This window comes from Mugil cephalus, chromosome 2 (genome assembly GCF_022458985.1).
Source record: "Mugil cephalus isolate CIBA_MC_2020 chromosome 2, CIBA_Mcephalus_1.1, whole genome shotgun sequence".
NCBI lineage: Eukaryota > Metazoa > Chordata > Actinopteri > Mugiliformes > Mugilidae > Mugil > Mugil cephalus.
In genome coordinates this window covers 8,359,839-8,374,887 of record NC_061771.1, presented here as the reverse complement: position 1 = coordinate 8,374,887, position 15,049 = coordinate 8,359,839, and the positions used below count along the sequence as shown (strand labels likewise).

The following is a 15,049-nucleotide window of genomic DNA, read 5'->3' as shown; positions in this document are numbered from 1 at the left end:
TCACACAATGGGTGTGTTCATTTGTTTCATCTCAGTGAGCATTTGCCAGTTGGCAGTGTGAAGTGGTGACATGTTGAACCAGTGAAGTTTTTCTGTCTGTGTTGGTTCATGCTGGCAGACTTGAATGTTGGTCTGTGAGCAATGTCTGGATGTGAGCGCGTATATTGTGCCACTCTCAGGAGGCATTTCTTAAGAACGACACAAAGAATCGAAAAGACAAGGGCATAAATTCAACAAACTTTTTTTTATTTTTCCCCCATTTCAAATCTTTCACAATCAAAAATGAGTGTTTTCTGTAACCATTTGCATATCCACGTGAAGTATAGCAATACATAATCACTTCTGGACAAGCCAGGCCTTATTCTTTTTTTTTTTCTTTTTTTCTCCATATTGGGAAAGCCTTTCGGCAAACGACAAAGGTTATACAGTAACACAGAGTACAAATGGTAACTGGGGCAAAGGGTAGCATGGGTAAATACACAGCACGACCAGGAAGAGCATAGAGCAAAATGACACAAGTGAATGACAGGAAAATACACATAATAATAATAATAATTATTATTATAATAGCCAAAAAAATAATGACGAATACAATAGAAAATATTAATAAAATAATAAAATATGACAGCAGTATACAAGAGATAGAGAGACAACTTTACATTTATACATATTGGCCAGAGGCAGGCACCAGGAAGTGAAACAGTTAAAACTTGTACATACTGTATGATTTACTGAAGCTACTGTAGCTAAAACAACTCAGTGCGGAGGTGAGTGGGATCGTTAAGACATTGGCCAACGTTGGGACAATAAACAACACAATAAAGAGGCACCTTATGAAGAGAGAGCAGCTTTGCTGGTTGTGACTGGAGAGCCATTTCCTTTATTAGGTATACAATTTTTGCCTTGAAATGAAAACGCACTGTTTTTGTCGAATGGCTGGCAAACAAGGCTCGCCTTGTGCTTGACAGATTTTGAAAACAGCAATGTGTGACTGCGTAGCCTTGGCTGGGCTGATATGCGAATAACTGGCCTTGACTGTTTGACAGCTTTTGAGTGTCAAAGAGCACAAATCATGTGAACGAAGACCACGATCTGAACCATAAGTCTGAAAAAATGTACCTTACTTTTTTTTTCCTTTTTTTTTTTTTTTGTACAAGTTTCGGCTCATTGTTTTAATAAAAGAAAATCTTTGAGGCATTCTTTTGGACAAAAGGACTGTACAAGGTGTCTCGAAACAACAAACGGGTCACTTTTTAAGTCTACAACGTCCGCATCCCACTTCTGTATTTTTTTTATTTTTTTTTATTGTTTTGCCACATTTTTCTTCTTAAAAAATATATTCCATATATGCAAATTTATATGTCACAGTAATATACAATCTAAGTGCTTCAGAGGTGAAGGGGACTTGTGTGCAGATGGATAAGAGGGTGGAGGGGGTGGAAGAAGAGGGGAGAGAGGGAGGAAGAATGCAACTCTTTGCCAAAAAGGGACTCGGTAAATGAAGGATGTGTGTCTTTGGTTAAAGGAATATTCCCATAATGCCACAATAAACACTGGCCAGCCACTAAGGCAGTTTACAATGATGAATAATTGAATGACGTTTGAATTTTCCACAAGGGAAATATCCCAAACTGCAGCAATGAAGAGTTTCATTCGTCGCAGCCCTCGTTACTCTATCACTTTAAATAGAGGGATCAGTGGGAGGTAGGAGAGAGTAAAGTCAGGGGGACAGGTGACACAGTGAAGCTTGATGGTGATATCACATCCTTACTACACCTCACGCTCAACACCTGCTTTTTTTTTTTCCTGTTTTACAAGGTGCCAGTGTGAGTCACGGCCATCTTTCTGCTGCAAACGAGGGAGAGGTGAGAGGAAAGTCTCAAGCTGTTTTTTTGTCCTTAATCTCGCCTCTTATTTCGCCCACCCCTCCCACTGCTGGATCCCTTTTTCCCTCCCTCCTTCTTGGCCTCTGCCTTCTCGTCCACCTGAGGCCTGGCTTCTCTCATGTACTCTGTCTCATTGTCCATCTCTTTGCTGTCCCCGTTGGCCTGGCCACTGTGAGAGTTGCTGGGTAGAGCTAAGTACGGGTGCTGGGGCAGAGTGGGAGAAGGGGACATAGAACTGCTGACCAGTCCCTCCATCTGGACTCCAGTAGCCCCGTTGGACAGAGCCCTGTACTTGAGACGGAGCTTGTGGGGCAAGGCAGTGGCTTTGACCTCGGCGTGGCACTCGCCGTGCAAACCTGCAGCTCCCTCTGTCTTCTGATGGTAGCTGCTGATGTCTGAGGAGGATGATGAGGGGGACTCATCATCTGTGGAGCCCTCCTTGTCCGAGCTTCGAGGGTCTCCGTCGCTTGAGGAGGTGTCTTTAGCAGAGGAGTTTTCCTGATAGAAACCATCAGCTTGTGGGCCTCCCTCATAGGTGAGCACCGGGGGCTCTTCGTCCAGTGTGTTGAGGTAGCCGTTGTGCTGTATGTAGGAGGACTTGCCCTCCTCATTGTTGTGGATAAGATCAGGGGCAAAGGGATCCTGGTGGCTTTCAGTGTGCTGAAGACTGTTCTCCTGACCCTGGTAACTGCAGTGATGGAGGTTGTCATGCTGCTGTTGGGCGTGATCATACCTTTGTTGCATCTCCTCTGTTAACTCAGCATGACCACTGGAGAATTCATACTGCGGTGAGTCCAAAGTCTTTGTCCTCTCTAGTTTCTCAGCAACCTCTGAGATGGTGACTGAGCAGTCTGAGAACTTGGAGGTCAAAGAGTGCTGGCTGTGCTGGGAAGATCTGCTCTGCTGGGACTGCTGGTCCTCTGGCCTCTGGCTCTCCATGGGGTAACAGCCGCTGCTGGAGCGGTACAAGATGACGCTCCTCTGTGCTGAGGTGGCCTGAGGAGCAGGACTAGAGGCCTCCATGTGGGCCTGCTGCTGCTGTGGTTGGTGATGCTGGTAATCCATAGCACTTTCTGACAACTGGGTGCTTTGCTGGTGAGGAGCACCATGGTTGCCATGGTAAGCCCCGTTTGCCATTCCACTGGGTATCCTGTTGCTTTCCAGTGCAGCCATCTCCACGCTTGAGGGCTCCTTCTTTATGGTGTAACCCATGGGTTCGGGGCTGTCTCTGGAGGAGCCATCAGACATGTCAGACACGGACCCCCGTGGAGAGTACCTTTGGAGCGAGGAGTGGCGCTCGCCTCGGCTTGACTGTTCAGTTTCAGACGAGTCCGAATTCAGCATCACCTGGGACGCACTGGAGTAGCCGCTGCTTGAGAGGTAGGCATTACTGTTTGGGGTGCCATTACTGCAATTGTTGGCCTCAGCAGCGCTGTTGGAGATCTGCTGGCTTTTCTCCATGTAGGAGGCTGTGCTGATTAGGCCAAAGCGCAACTTGAGCTGAAGTAGCTCTGTCTTCAGACGAACGTTTTCCTCATTCAGTGCCATGACCCGGTTCTCTAACACCATGTCATTGAGGCGACGCTTTTCCCTTGAGCGCTTGGCTGCTTCGTTATTCTTCCTCCGTTTTTCCCAATAGGACGCATCTTTCTTCTCATCAGAAATGAACTCTCGCTTGCGACGGGAGGTCACATTCTGCTTGGAGCCTTTAGCCTGACGGCTGACACGGGCTCCTCCTTCAGAGACAGGTGACGGGAGGCTCGCGCTGTAGGGGGAAAAAGAGTCAACCTCCATGGCATTTGTGTTGCTGGTGGATGGGAGGTGTAGACTGAGACTTTCCATTTCTTCCCAGCTGGGTGCCAGAGTGTGACTCTAGCAGAGGGCAGAAGGGGGAGGGAATAGATATAAACTATATGAGCCTTCTTCTTTGTTTCTAAGATGTCTGACCTATGTCGCAGGATCAGCAAAAACTTTTAGATGAGGTATGTGTGCTCCTCGAAGAGATAGCCTCATTTATTTCTGTTTTCAGGATTAAAATGTTCAAGTGTCAAAATTAGCCAGGAAGATTAAAAAGAGGTGGAACTCCACAAAAACCTCAGACATTGAAGTAGTGTTCTGACGGAGGAAATTTAAAAAAAGAAACAAGAGTGTGTTTTGGGCAAGGGGTCTTCTGACTGCCTTGGCAGATAGTTCAAAGTCGCCTCTGTGGTTCAGCTGGGGGTGACTTTGAGTGGATCTGCGTCTCCCTCAATCTTCAGCAAGGCTACGATGCCCGTCAGGCCGCTGCCCTGCTTTTGTCGTTGACTTGTACGGGATGTAGGTCAGTCCGTCTGCTTCGGGGCTCCGTGGGAGTCCACCTTCAGCGCCGCTGTTTGTTAACCACTAACTAGGTTACTGAGACAGGGAGAGAGAGAGGGAGGGGGCAGAGGAAGAAGGAGAGTTAGATTAGTAATAAGATCACTGCAGGTCACCGTGGTATTTATTCACATGTAAGTCATTTCAAATCACATTTTTAAAATGTAGTAAAAGCTTAAGAATGTGAGCCTTTTGAGAACTCCCTTAGGGCTGAGATCAATACAAAGTTCACTGGAATTCAGCCAACATCAAAAATCTATAACATCCTTAAGATCTGCAGAGTCTTTCTGGTCTGTGTTTCCATGACTTCAGAGAAAAGGGGAGTTTGGATGCAGAGCCACACGAGCAAAGAGGGATGTGTCTGGGGCTAAACATGCTTATGCTCTGCTGCTACTGCTGCAGAGCTCTTGTGTAAGACGGAGCTCTGTCACATAACGAGGCTGACCTGGTGCCAGCTCTGCAGAGACACACATCAGAGGGAGGGAGGAAGGAGTGGACGAAGGTATTTCTGATGTGTCACCACACTGATGATATAAGTCTCTGTGAGCTCTGCACGATGAAAGAAATAATGTCCGCTTATTATTTCTTTGTCCAAATCTAATTTGCTGAGTTGCGGAGGTCGGCGTGTCAAAGCAGCAGAGCCTCTGTTTCTCTTTCACAACAACAAACGCTGCTAAACTTCCTTGAAGGGTGTCAACATCATAGCTTGACAGGAAGTCTTACCCTCCCAGTCAACATGTGTTGCGTCATAGACTCAAAAACAATGCCAAATGCAGCGGATGTTGGCTACAGTCCGCTCTTATGTAATACTTAGATCTGATCTTGTTTTAGGTGTTTTGCTCCTCTTGCTGAATATCATGACACCGACGGTATGCATTAATTAAAGACACATCATTACACTGAGCCCTGGAGGTCCTCACAAACATCGAACGCATCTTTTTCATGGCACACAAAGAGCTGCTGGAATAATCTAGGTCACTGTGCCTGTGGGTAACAATGACTCTGGTGTTGCTTTTCAAGTTGGAAGTAAAGTGAGCACAAATATGACCTTTTATGATGAGGAATGCTTTGATTCGCCTTGCCTTTCTCAAGATCTTCTGGGCATGCAATTTAACACACTGGAAACTCAATTCCAGCAAATCACAATTACAGTTTAACACAGTTGCCTTGAGGACGAGCATTCAAAGAACATGTTGCTACAAGTGTCATGTTACGGATTTATGTTAAGGTGTTCAAACGTGAATGACGTTGCAAAGGTGCAAGAGAGTTTCTAACGTAGCACACCACACACTCGGCCCCATTAGTGGCCTGCTACACCTCTGAACAAATGAAAGCTCCGCTTTTGATTAAAACATTTCTGAAGAACCAGCAAGAAGCTCTCGGTTCCCATTTACGCTCCCCTGTGTTCAGTCTGCATTGTGAAACCTCAGAAAATAGACAAACCTAGCACAACTGGAGCTGAACAATGGCTCTCCACAGACCGTTGCTGTTATATAAACAGTGATGGCACTAGGTCAAAAGCTTATACGCTCCCTACTTATACTGAGGTGAATGAAAGTTTTCTAGTTGGACAAAAAGTACTTGAAATCCACCGCAGTGTATAGCTGCAACATCACAAACCAAGCGCTTTGAGTCACTGGGTCACTGCCACATAACTATTTTATCTGGTTGATGTCTTCTCCAGACTACATTTCTCTGCTCTCCCAGAGTGCCTGACCTTATTACGTAATCTCACTTTTCTAAAAAAAAAACCCACAGTGTGACCTTGAAATGACTTGAAAACAGCTCTAAATGATTAACCGTCTGTTTAATCACGCCTGCTATGTGGTAACTCAGGGGCAAGGTCCAAAAACGCTGCATGCTGTGCTTCAATTAAATTATTTTTTCTTTCTTTCTTTTTTTTCCTTTTACAATCTCTTGTTTGCTGCTTCTTATCATAGAACTCGTGTAAAGCTACGCCGAACAGCGAGGGATTTGAACGCAACCAGCAACAGATGTGGAAAAATGTTGGGTCAGCCCCTCCTTCCTCGCTCCCAATTTTCATAAAGAGTTGGAGGGAGGGCTGCGAAACAAAGACGGGCGGGAAGGAAGCACGCATACGTCTGTGCTGTCCCACTGACCTAGAAACGACGCTAAGCAGTAAACACTCCTCCTGTCTTTGACGGTGCGCCATAAAATAGGTCAGTGGGACTGCAACGGAGGGAGGGAGAGAGAGAGTATTAGAGTGCACTCTAAAAATAGAGCGACAGAAAGGAACGAGGGAGGGTGGGAGCACGGAGTGGATGGGGTGACAGGAGGAATTCAGTTGGTGGACATGACAGGAATTTTACAGGATCCGCAGCAGAAGGGAATAAAAGAGACGCACTTGGGTACGTCACCAGGCTAAAAATCGGATTATGAAAGCTCCGGTGATTTTCATGCAACATTAATTCCTGCTCGCTCCAGAAAGCCCTCCGCGCCTCATGCAGCACGTAACAATACAAATCCGAAGTGGATGAAAAATGATAGTGAGAGATATGACATTGACGTCAGAGCACACACCCATCTCTGCAGCCAAATTCACATAACAGGCTCTCTCTCAGGACTGCATGGGGAGGGGCTGCTGTTGTTGCTCGTAGTGTACGTGCTCTGAATTTCTCCTGTTGCGGAGCAGAGCTTGTGCAACATATGCATATGACAGCAGAAGCCACAGGTTACCGGCTGCGGATGACCTACAGTTTCGCTTTCCACTGTCCTCCCCGAGCCTGATGTGCTCTGAATGAAAGAATAATGGTGGAAAATAAAGAGACACCAGGCATGGCACACTGTGCAACTGTCCCTTTGTACAAAGGCTAATTTCTCATTTAAAAAAATGACTCACTGCAGCTACGGAAAAACTGAAGCCTGAAGTAGCTCACAGCCACTTGCCGCTCGGGGAGGAATGCTTTCACCTTTGACCCCCCCCCCCATGAGGCAAGTGTGAATAAAACTCATGGCATCCTCTTCCCCTCCTCCAACTTTCGAATGATCCAGCGCCACACACGTGGAGGGGCCCATTCTAGGAGCCTCCATTTTACCCCATGGCTTTGTGTCAAACAAAACTGGGAGACAAGAATGCAGACATTCCTGATGAGCTGCTCAGATATTTACGACTCTGTGACATCAAACACCACGTATACGAGACTAAATACAAAGACGTTTGTTTAGGAGAGAGGAAACTATTTTTTTATTTTCACCTAAATTCACTGATTGATACACTTTCACAAATTCATAAAACATGAATCGACGCCTTTTTCAGTTTAATCTGATTCCCAGAAGCAAATCAAAGGTTTTAGCTACTTACAGTGATCAGATGATTGCTGTGTAGATTTGAGGTAGTCACCAAAGGTTTAACTAAACTACTGATAAAAAGTAACCAAAGGAGGAAAACTGACAGAAACAGCAGAGCGCAGTAAAGTCTTTAAGAATCAGTGGGCTCGTGTTCGTCGGAGCAGTAGACAGAATGGTCAAAGTAGTCCAGCCCTCGCCCTCTATACCTCATGTGCCTCCTCACCCAGATACAGGTCTGACCTATATTCAGAGAGCTAGCTGGGACGGAGCAACGCAGACGGCTCTGAAAACAGACCAGCTGGCAGCAGGCGGACTCACCAGGACTGTGCCTGTATTTGCCAGACAGGGGTTTCCGTGCCTTGCATCACATCCTGGATGTTCACTTGTTATTCTAATATTACAGCAAAGTCACGCCAACACCTCAAGCTTTGTACCAGTCACAAACAAAACAAAGTTGTGTACATCTGGTTCAAGTTCACTGGAAGAGGAGGAGGAGAAAGACTGAGGGAGATAAAGAAAAAAAAAACTCCCAGACTCTGAACTGATGTGACACATCATTAGTTTTGAAAATACCATTTCAGATTTGCTAAAAAATCGGCCGTATAATTAAGAGTTCTGCGTTTGTGTACGTACATGAATGATGGGAAGAAAGCTCAGGGTGTGAACGGGAATCAATTACAGGCCTCTCTGTCCCAGGAGGGAGCTGCTGTTTATTGCTTCTCCCCGCTGTGTGCTGGTTATGTCATACCCTCCAACTCCCTCCAAGCAAAGCTCTGCGCTTTACTCAACGCACCTTGTGAGCAAAGAAGGATGGCCCAGTGACTCACTTTCAGTGGGAAGCAGACATTTTGTGGCCGTTTTCTACAATCATGTGATAGAACACCTAAAACAAGGTGGGCATGTCTGGAGAGAACAAACTTATATGAATGCTTTATGCTGTTTTCTTGCAATTTAACGCTCCTGTTATATTATATATATATTAAAAAAATGTATTCCAGAAATTAATTTATACAATCTATCCCTCTGCACAAAATCTCAATTATAGTTTTCTACAACATCCATCCTGGCCGGAATTTCAGCCATTTTTTTATTTAGATTTTTCACAGATTAAATAAATAATTATAATAACAGAGGTACAGCTTTAATTCCTATCGGTGTTTGCATTAAGCACGCAGCCAAAACAGAGGGAATTAATATCATCTGAACTGAACTAGTGACCTACATAAAAACATCGTGCACATAAGAACGGCAGCATGCCACGTGCAGGAGATAATACAATACAGTGTGTGTCTGCATAAACCAGACAACACAACCCGAGAACAGCAGCTGCCCCCATTCCCTGGAAAACACTCAACCATGAGGGAAATTACCTCGCCTTGACATTGAGCGCCCCGTGTGTGTATTCCCGGCCACATTTTTCCCACCCCGCAATCGGACTACATGTTTTATAATCCTGAGGAAAATGTGAGGAAAATGTGAGGAAATGTGTCACACACCGGCAGCAAAGTGGCGCGTTTGAATTTCGAGAGCCGAGACAAAAAAAAAAAAAAAAAAGAGCAAAACGTCTCAAAGTCACGGACGGACGCATGATCTGCCGGCGAGTCTCCATGTGAACAATAAACCGGCCACGAGCATCATGTCCTCGCCTCGACACACACCTACAAATGCATCTACGTGTACTACCAAAGAGACAAGTGGAAACGGACACATGCGAACAAAGACACACGCATTAAAAAAAAAAGAGCAGCCTCAGTCAAAACATACCTTTCTATGTCCTGGAGGAGGGAAGAAAAGCATTCAGGCTTCCCCGACACAAAAGCTGTCTCGCTCCCGTTTCCTCCTTCTTCCTTGTCCCTTTAGAAGAAACCTCAACCAAAAATAATCGGCAAACTTTCCGGTGGTTTTTCCGTCCGTGCTCGGTGCGGTGCAGTCAGTGGGTCGCTGTGCTGGATGCTGTTTCAGTCTTTTGGCTCGGGCTGGTTTGTGTGTTGCGCGCTGCCGGACACTTTGCTCCAGTTTCTCTCCGGCTCCCTTTCCAGAAATATGTGTTAGTAGGTCAGCGGTTGCGTAACAGCTCTTAGGCTGCCTAGTCACGTTTTTGTCCTCTGTCTCTCCGCACAAGAGTCTCTCTCTCTCTCTCTCTTTCTCTTTCTCTCTCTCAGATGTTGTCATTAACCCACTTCTTTCTTTTTGTGCTCCTCTCTATCACCCCCCCTCCCCATCTCCACTTCTCGCACCCCCAAATCATTTACAGGAGGAGTTAAGTTTGAAAGCAGAGCAAGAATGCGTTAACACACACTGTGTTATAAGAGGTCCAATGACACCACGGCCTGTTATGCACTCTCCTGCGTAGTTTGTGTAGTCTCCGCTGGTGATACTTTCTAGTTAATAAAAGATATGTATCAATGAATGAATGAATGAATGAATTTACTGGTCCCTGGATCCCAGTTTAAGAATTCTCGTGGTCTGGATTCATTTTTTAGTGTGTCTTAACAGTAGAGACAAACAGTCCTGAAGTAGTGTCATGTAATGTGTACTAGTGTAATAATGTAGTGTAACTAATATCTCGGTCATCTTGATAGTTCCCACCTTTATCAGCAGGCGCCAACATTAAGGCGTCACTACTAAATGCCATGTTACTGGCACACTGAACCGAACAACAGTAAGCTCCAAATGTTTTGCAATTGTCAGTGAAAACTATCGGGATACCATCGTTTGGCCGACTGCCTACTCTCACACACGTTGTGGGGATTCGGATTAAGTCTTGACCATAGGCCACATATCTGTGGTTACGTGTGAATTTCGATTTGGGGCCTTTTTTTATGAGCCGAATGCACCAGGCGCTTCGTTCAGCAACCTTTCAGTGTCTTCCCAGCTGACACAATACATATGTAGACAGATAGGTTACACAAAATTGCACAAAATGATTTGACAAACTGGAGACAGTGTTTTTCCATCATGTTGGTAACTGATGTGTGACTTTGTCAACCCCAGTTCAGATAGACATGATCAGATGAGACACTATGTACCAGTACCTGTCCCCACAGGTCACAGCTGGAATAAAATGAGAGACTTGATGCAACACAATATAGAACGACAACATAAGAAAATATGGTATGCAAAGATGTGAAACTACGTTAAAAATATATATATAATATAATGTAATGTAGCGCAGTGCAAAACTTGTCCTGCTTCCTCCACTGTGTATTTGGTGAATTCATTGATCTATTCATGAGTGTGTGCAGCGTCCTTATTATTTGCATGTGGCCACTGTGAAAGTACATAATAGCCTGTTTGATTTAACTGAGTCCTATTCATGTAGTTATTATTTATAGCCAGAGTAGGAACAGAATACTTGTGCTGAATGTTTATAGGATCTTATGAGAAAGCAATGTGTTTTTGCATAAAGGCCGCTTGGGTTTGCTTAAAACCTCACATGTAGATATGAAAATGTCAACATGTGTCCCATTTACTGTAAATCTAGCCCGCAGAAGGACAGGATGTGGATGCTTGGACAACATTTTATGAAGGCTGTGTATGTTTGTTTCCAATCAATGTCCTCACTGCAGTGTTACGTAGGCCTACATTCAGCACGTTCACTGTGAGTTCTGAGGAAATCTATTTGTGTTTTAATGGCTGCACTTCAAGTCCCTCACACTATATATGGGCAAAATTAGTATTAAATGCCTGGAATTACTTATAATTATTAATAACAATAATTTATGTATTTATTTATTTTTTATTGCCAAATTGCACCTTTCTGTGTATCTACTTAGGGATGCTTTCCTTTTCTGTTATCCCACAAAGGCTGTTGTTCTCATCACCACCATGTTTCATGTGTGGTTACGTCAGCCCTGCTTCACATTAAACACACATCCATTTCCAACCCACTTTCACGCTCGCAACCCTTCCCCCTGCTTTGTCTGCATGTACACATGCACAGGCACACACAGACACCGTCCTCACCACCATTAACATGTTGGGGGGAAACAGCGGCCTTGAACTTGTCTGGCTCCTCCCCCACCACCACCGCCGCCACCACCACCCGTCCTCTGTTAGAACCACCAACCCCCAACATGCTCCGCCATTTCTCCAGCTGCCTCTGCATGCAGGCATTCCCTTGGCAACTGTGGTGTGGTGGTGCCTGCCTAGCAACCACAAGGCTTTCACTCCTTCTTATATGGCTCATGGTATGGGGGGCTGCACACTGGGCTGACACTGTTCACAGACAAAAGATCTCGTGTGCGCGTTGAGGTTGTGGTGGTGAGACGCAAGCGGGGCCTGAAGAATGTATTTCTGCAGATCCACAGCCCTCGCATTTGCATATACCATCAAAATATATTTGTTGAGATCATGTGGTTTCCGAGCTCCTCCCTCGTGCTCTCACTTACCTCTGTGGAAAACACAAACAAAATGATTATTATTACTTTATTACTACGATTATATGACTTCACAATAACCCTAACACTGCAGTAAACACAATTGGTGGGATGACCTCTATAGTAACACCTCTGTGAGTGAATGAATGAAGGAAGGAAGGAATGAAGGAAGGAAAGAAGGAAGGAAGGAAGGGTGGAAGGCCAGTGTTGATGAAGCCACTTAGCGCCACCTGGTGTTGTTCGAAAAATACTGTAAACTGAAATAGTGAAGACTGACAATAGAAGAACGTAACGACATTGAATCTAATCAAATGTAACACTTTACTGTATCCGTTCATGCCTTCAGGCTCACCACTACTTTCAAAGAAACACATTTATGATGTATGAGCAGATTTGTGTGTTTGTGTGTGTGTGTGTGTTTTTCTCTCCCAGCTGTTAACATATTCTGGACCCGCATCCTTCACTTCCACACTGGCCAATCAGTCTCCACTGCTAAAAATAGCAGCTTCCCTGGCACTGACGTAATGGATGACTCACTTCTCTCCTTGCATTCACCCCTCTCTCCCTGGCATTGTCCTGCACCCTACTAAAGTCCTTTAACTCTGTAACCTGCCGCTCTGAATGAGCACACTCACACTTAGGCTCCGGGTTGCGGGTTAAAACCGTTAATTGAGCTCATTCACGGAATTCATGCAGTGATTTGTCTGAATAAGAAACTTGACATTTTCTTGCGCAGTGCACCTTCACTACCACCGCTCTGTGGCCACGCCTACCGTAGCTCTCTCTGCCCTGCCTCACTGAGTCTGTGATGTAAGCCTTGACATAAGAATCTCAATAGCTCTACAGTATGTGCGTTATACCTTGCTGTTATAGTTACACCTATGTGCATTGCTGTTGTGAGATTAAATAAGATACAAACATAATAAACAACACAGAGACCAATGTACGCCCCAAAAAGGCATTTATATTCACATTTATCACATATTTAACACAAGTTAATGTTACACATAAAACCACTGTATGGGAGGGTACGTGTGTTAATGTTCACATATTGTATTAACCATGGTTCTTTCCAACATCCCCTTGCAGTGTTTCTGAGGTCAGTTCAGCTCGATCCATGGACACTTGATGAATGACACATATTGAGTTTGTATAAACATGACACTAAACTGTGAATAACGCTGGTTCTGTCAGTAGTGTTCGTCGATTCAGAGGTTGCCACGCTAAACCGTGCAAATGAACCATGGGACTGAAGGTTTGGAGAGATGTGTTAGCCTTGACCTTCCTCTCCTCGGGTTTTAAGCAATCTTAGAGAGCAGCTGTTGAGAGAAGAGCTTCTTGAGCTGAGCCACCTCCTGGGACAAACAGCTGATCTGCGACCGCAGGTTGGTGTCCTCTGTCCAATCCTTGTTGTCCCTTGAGTTCTGTGGAAAAGAATTGTAATATGAGGGTAAAACCTGATACTGCTCCTCCCTGGAATACGGAGCCTGGCCGTCGGCCTGACCATCCCACCCTGCCTGCTGGTGGTTGTTGACATGGATGTTGGGTCCCACCGTGGCTACAGGTGGGCCATGGTGTCTGCTCTCAGGTGATGGCAGCATCTCACATCCATTGCTGCTCCCCCCAGGACCTTTGAAGCGGAGCTTGTGTGGAAGGCTTTTCAAACCCTCGGGTGAGTCTTGTCTGCTTGCGTACTGACTCTCATTGACCTCCACCGGAGCGACGTGCGAGCCACAGACTGGCCGCTCCTCCAGCAGCTCCCTGGGAGAAGGCCTGCTGCACTCACATACTGTGTCTTCGCAAAACCCTGGGCTGCCCACATTTGAGCTGCATGAGTTGTAGACAACAGACTCCTCTGATGCATTATGACTCAAAAGTGGCTCGGCTGACCTCGGCCCATAGATGGGACCCTGTGGTGGAGGTTGAGAGTGGACCTGGTGGGCGCTGGGCTGTGTGTTGAGGTATGGGGGGCATTCAGCGTGAGCCTGGTAGTAATGTGGTGTATTGGGTGTTTTGTAGGTACGGACAGGCGCAGAGAGTGGTAGGATGGACATGTCGGACGAATCTTTGACAAGACCAAAGCGAAACTTGAGGGCCAACAGCTCGGCCCTCAGACGGGCGTTCTCCTCCAGCAGACCCATGACGCGCCTCTCCAGCACCATGTCATTTGCCCTTCGCTTCTCCCTGGAGCGTTTGGCCGCCTCGTTGTTCTTTTTCCTCTTATCCCAATAGCCCTCATCTTTTTTCTCGCTGGAGATGAATTCCCGTTTACGGCGCACATTGTTGCCATTGTCTTCTTCACAACTGCTTCCGACCATTGCTTCAGTGTTACAAAGGCTGTCTTTGCGCTTGAGTGCAAAAGTGCGGCCCAGCAGGGTTCTGGCCAGCTGGCTCGTGGAGGTCAGGATGGACACAGCCTCATCAGTGAAGGACCCAGATCCTCCCTGAGGCCTGGACTCCACACCCAGCAGAGAGGGCACCGACAGTTCTTGGCCGAGGGCCGCAACAGTCTGACTCGTCATGTTCAGAGACTGAGGAGCTCAGTGAAGGTTGGCGGCCCGCGGTGAGTACACGCAGTAACGGCACCACCTAGTGGTGGAAACAAACACATGCATGCGGCGACGTGAGGATTTATTTACAAGGTTGCAAAACATTCAAATCGACATTATATTGCTGAAAGTTAACAGTTGTAATAATTTAAAAACCGACGAATGCTTTTAAATAAAATATTTAAAATGAAAGAGATGTTGAACAGAATAAAACTGCGAGATTCCTGCACTATTTTCAATTCTCCGAAAAGCTACAGAAAACCTTGAACAAAACATATATTTTCTATTTCTAATTAATCAAATATTTATAAAGCATTAAGGCAGGTCCCTCATCAAACTCGCATCCCTCTTCATCCCATGTGTAAAGATGCACTTTGCTTAAAACGAAACATTTACGAGAGAAGACTGATACAGCAACAAAAGCTATAAACGACATCTTACTTACAGATGAATCAGCTGGAGCTTCTCAGTCGGAGAGTTGACACCTGAAGCCTCGCAGGTCATCTGGATGTTTCTGCTCCTCAAACCTCCGCATCTCCCGGTCCTCCCCAGCTCACTGGTTCAACAGGGG

The 15,049-nt window shown here is 45.7% G+C and overlaps 2 protein-coding genes across 3 annotated transcripts; both read right to left on the bottom strand.

Moving 5' to 3' along the window:
- Positions 1 to 225: 225 nt before the first annotated feature.
- LOC125004506 (nuclear factor interleukin-3-regulated protein-like) lies at positions 226 to 9,705 on the bottom strand. 2 transcript variants are annotated; one of them, XM_047579134.1, is made up of 2 exons: positions 9,315 to 9,705; positions 226 to 4,280 (listed from the first exon to the last, which is right to left on the bottom strand). In XM_047579134.1, exon 2 carries the CDS (start codon positions 3,726 to 3,728, stop codon positions 1,899 to 1,901), a length of 1,830 nt encoding a protein of 609 aa, XP_047435090.1. In that variant the 5' UTR covers positions 3,729 to 4,280; positions 9,315 to 9,705; the 3' UTR covers positions 226 to 1,898. The 2 variants fall into 2 exon arrangements, with proteins under 2 accessions (XP_047435090.1, XP_047435091.1); XM_047579135.1 differs by lacking the exon at positions 9,315 to 9,705 and adding an exon at positions 7,564 to 7,974.
- Positions 9,706 to 12,868: 3,163 nt separating this feature from the next.
- Positions 12,869 to 15,049, bottom strand: nfil3-3 (nuclear factor, interleukin 3 regulated, member 3). The gene is made up of 2 exons (XM_047578760.1): positions 14,924 to 15,049; positions 12,869 to 14,518 (listed from the first exon to the last, which is right to left on the bottom strand). The coding sequence occupies exon 2, from the start codon at positions 14,449 to 14,451 to the stop codon at positions 13,228 to 13,230; it is 1,224 nt and encodes a 407-aa protein (XP_047434716.1). The 5' UTR covers positions 14,452 to 14,518; positions 14,924 to 15,049; the 3' UTR covers positions 12,869 to 13,227.

Bases quoted from the DNA above. Each gene is read 5' to 3' on its own strand.
- LOC125004506 (XM_047579134.1), bottom strand. From the start codon at position 3,728: ATGGAAAGTCTCAGTCTACACCTCCCATCCACCAGCAACACAAATGCC.
- nfil3-3 (XM_047578760.1), bottom strand. From the start codon at position 14,451: ATGACGAGTCAGACTGTTGCGGCCCTCGGCCAAGAACTGTCGGTGCCC.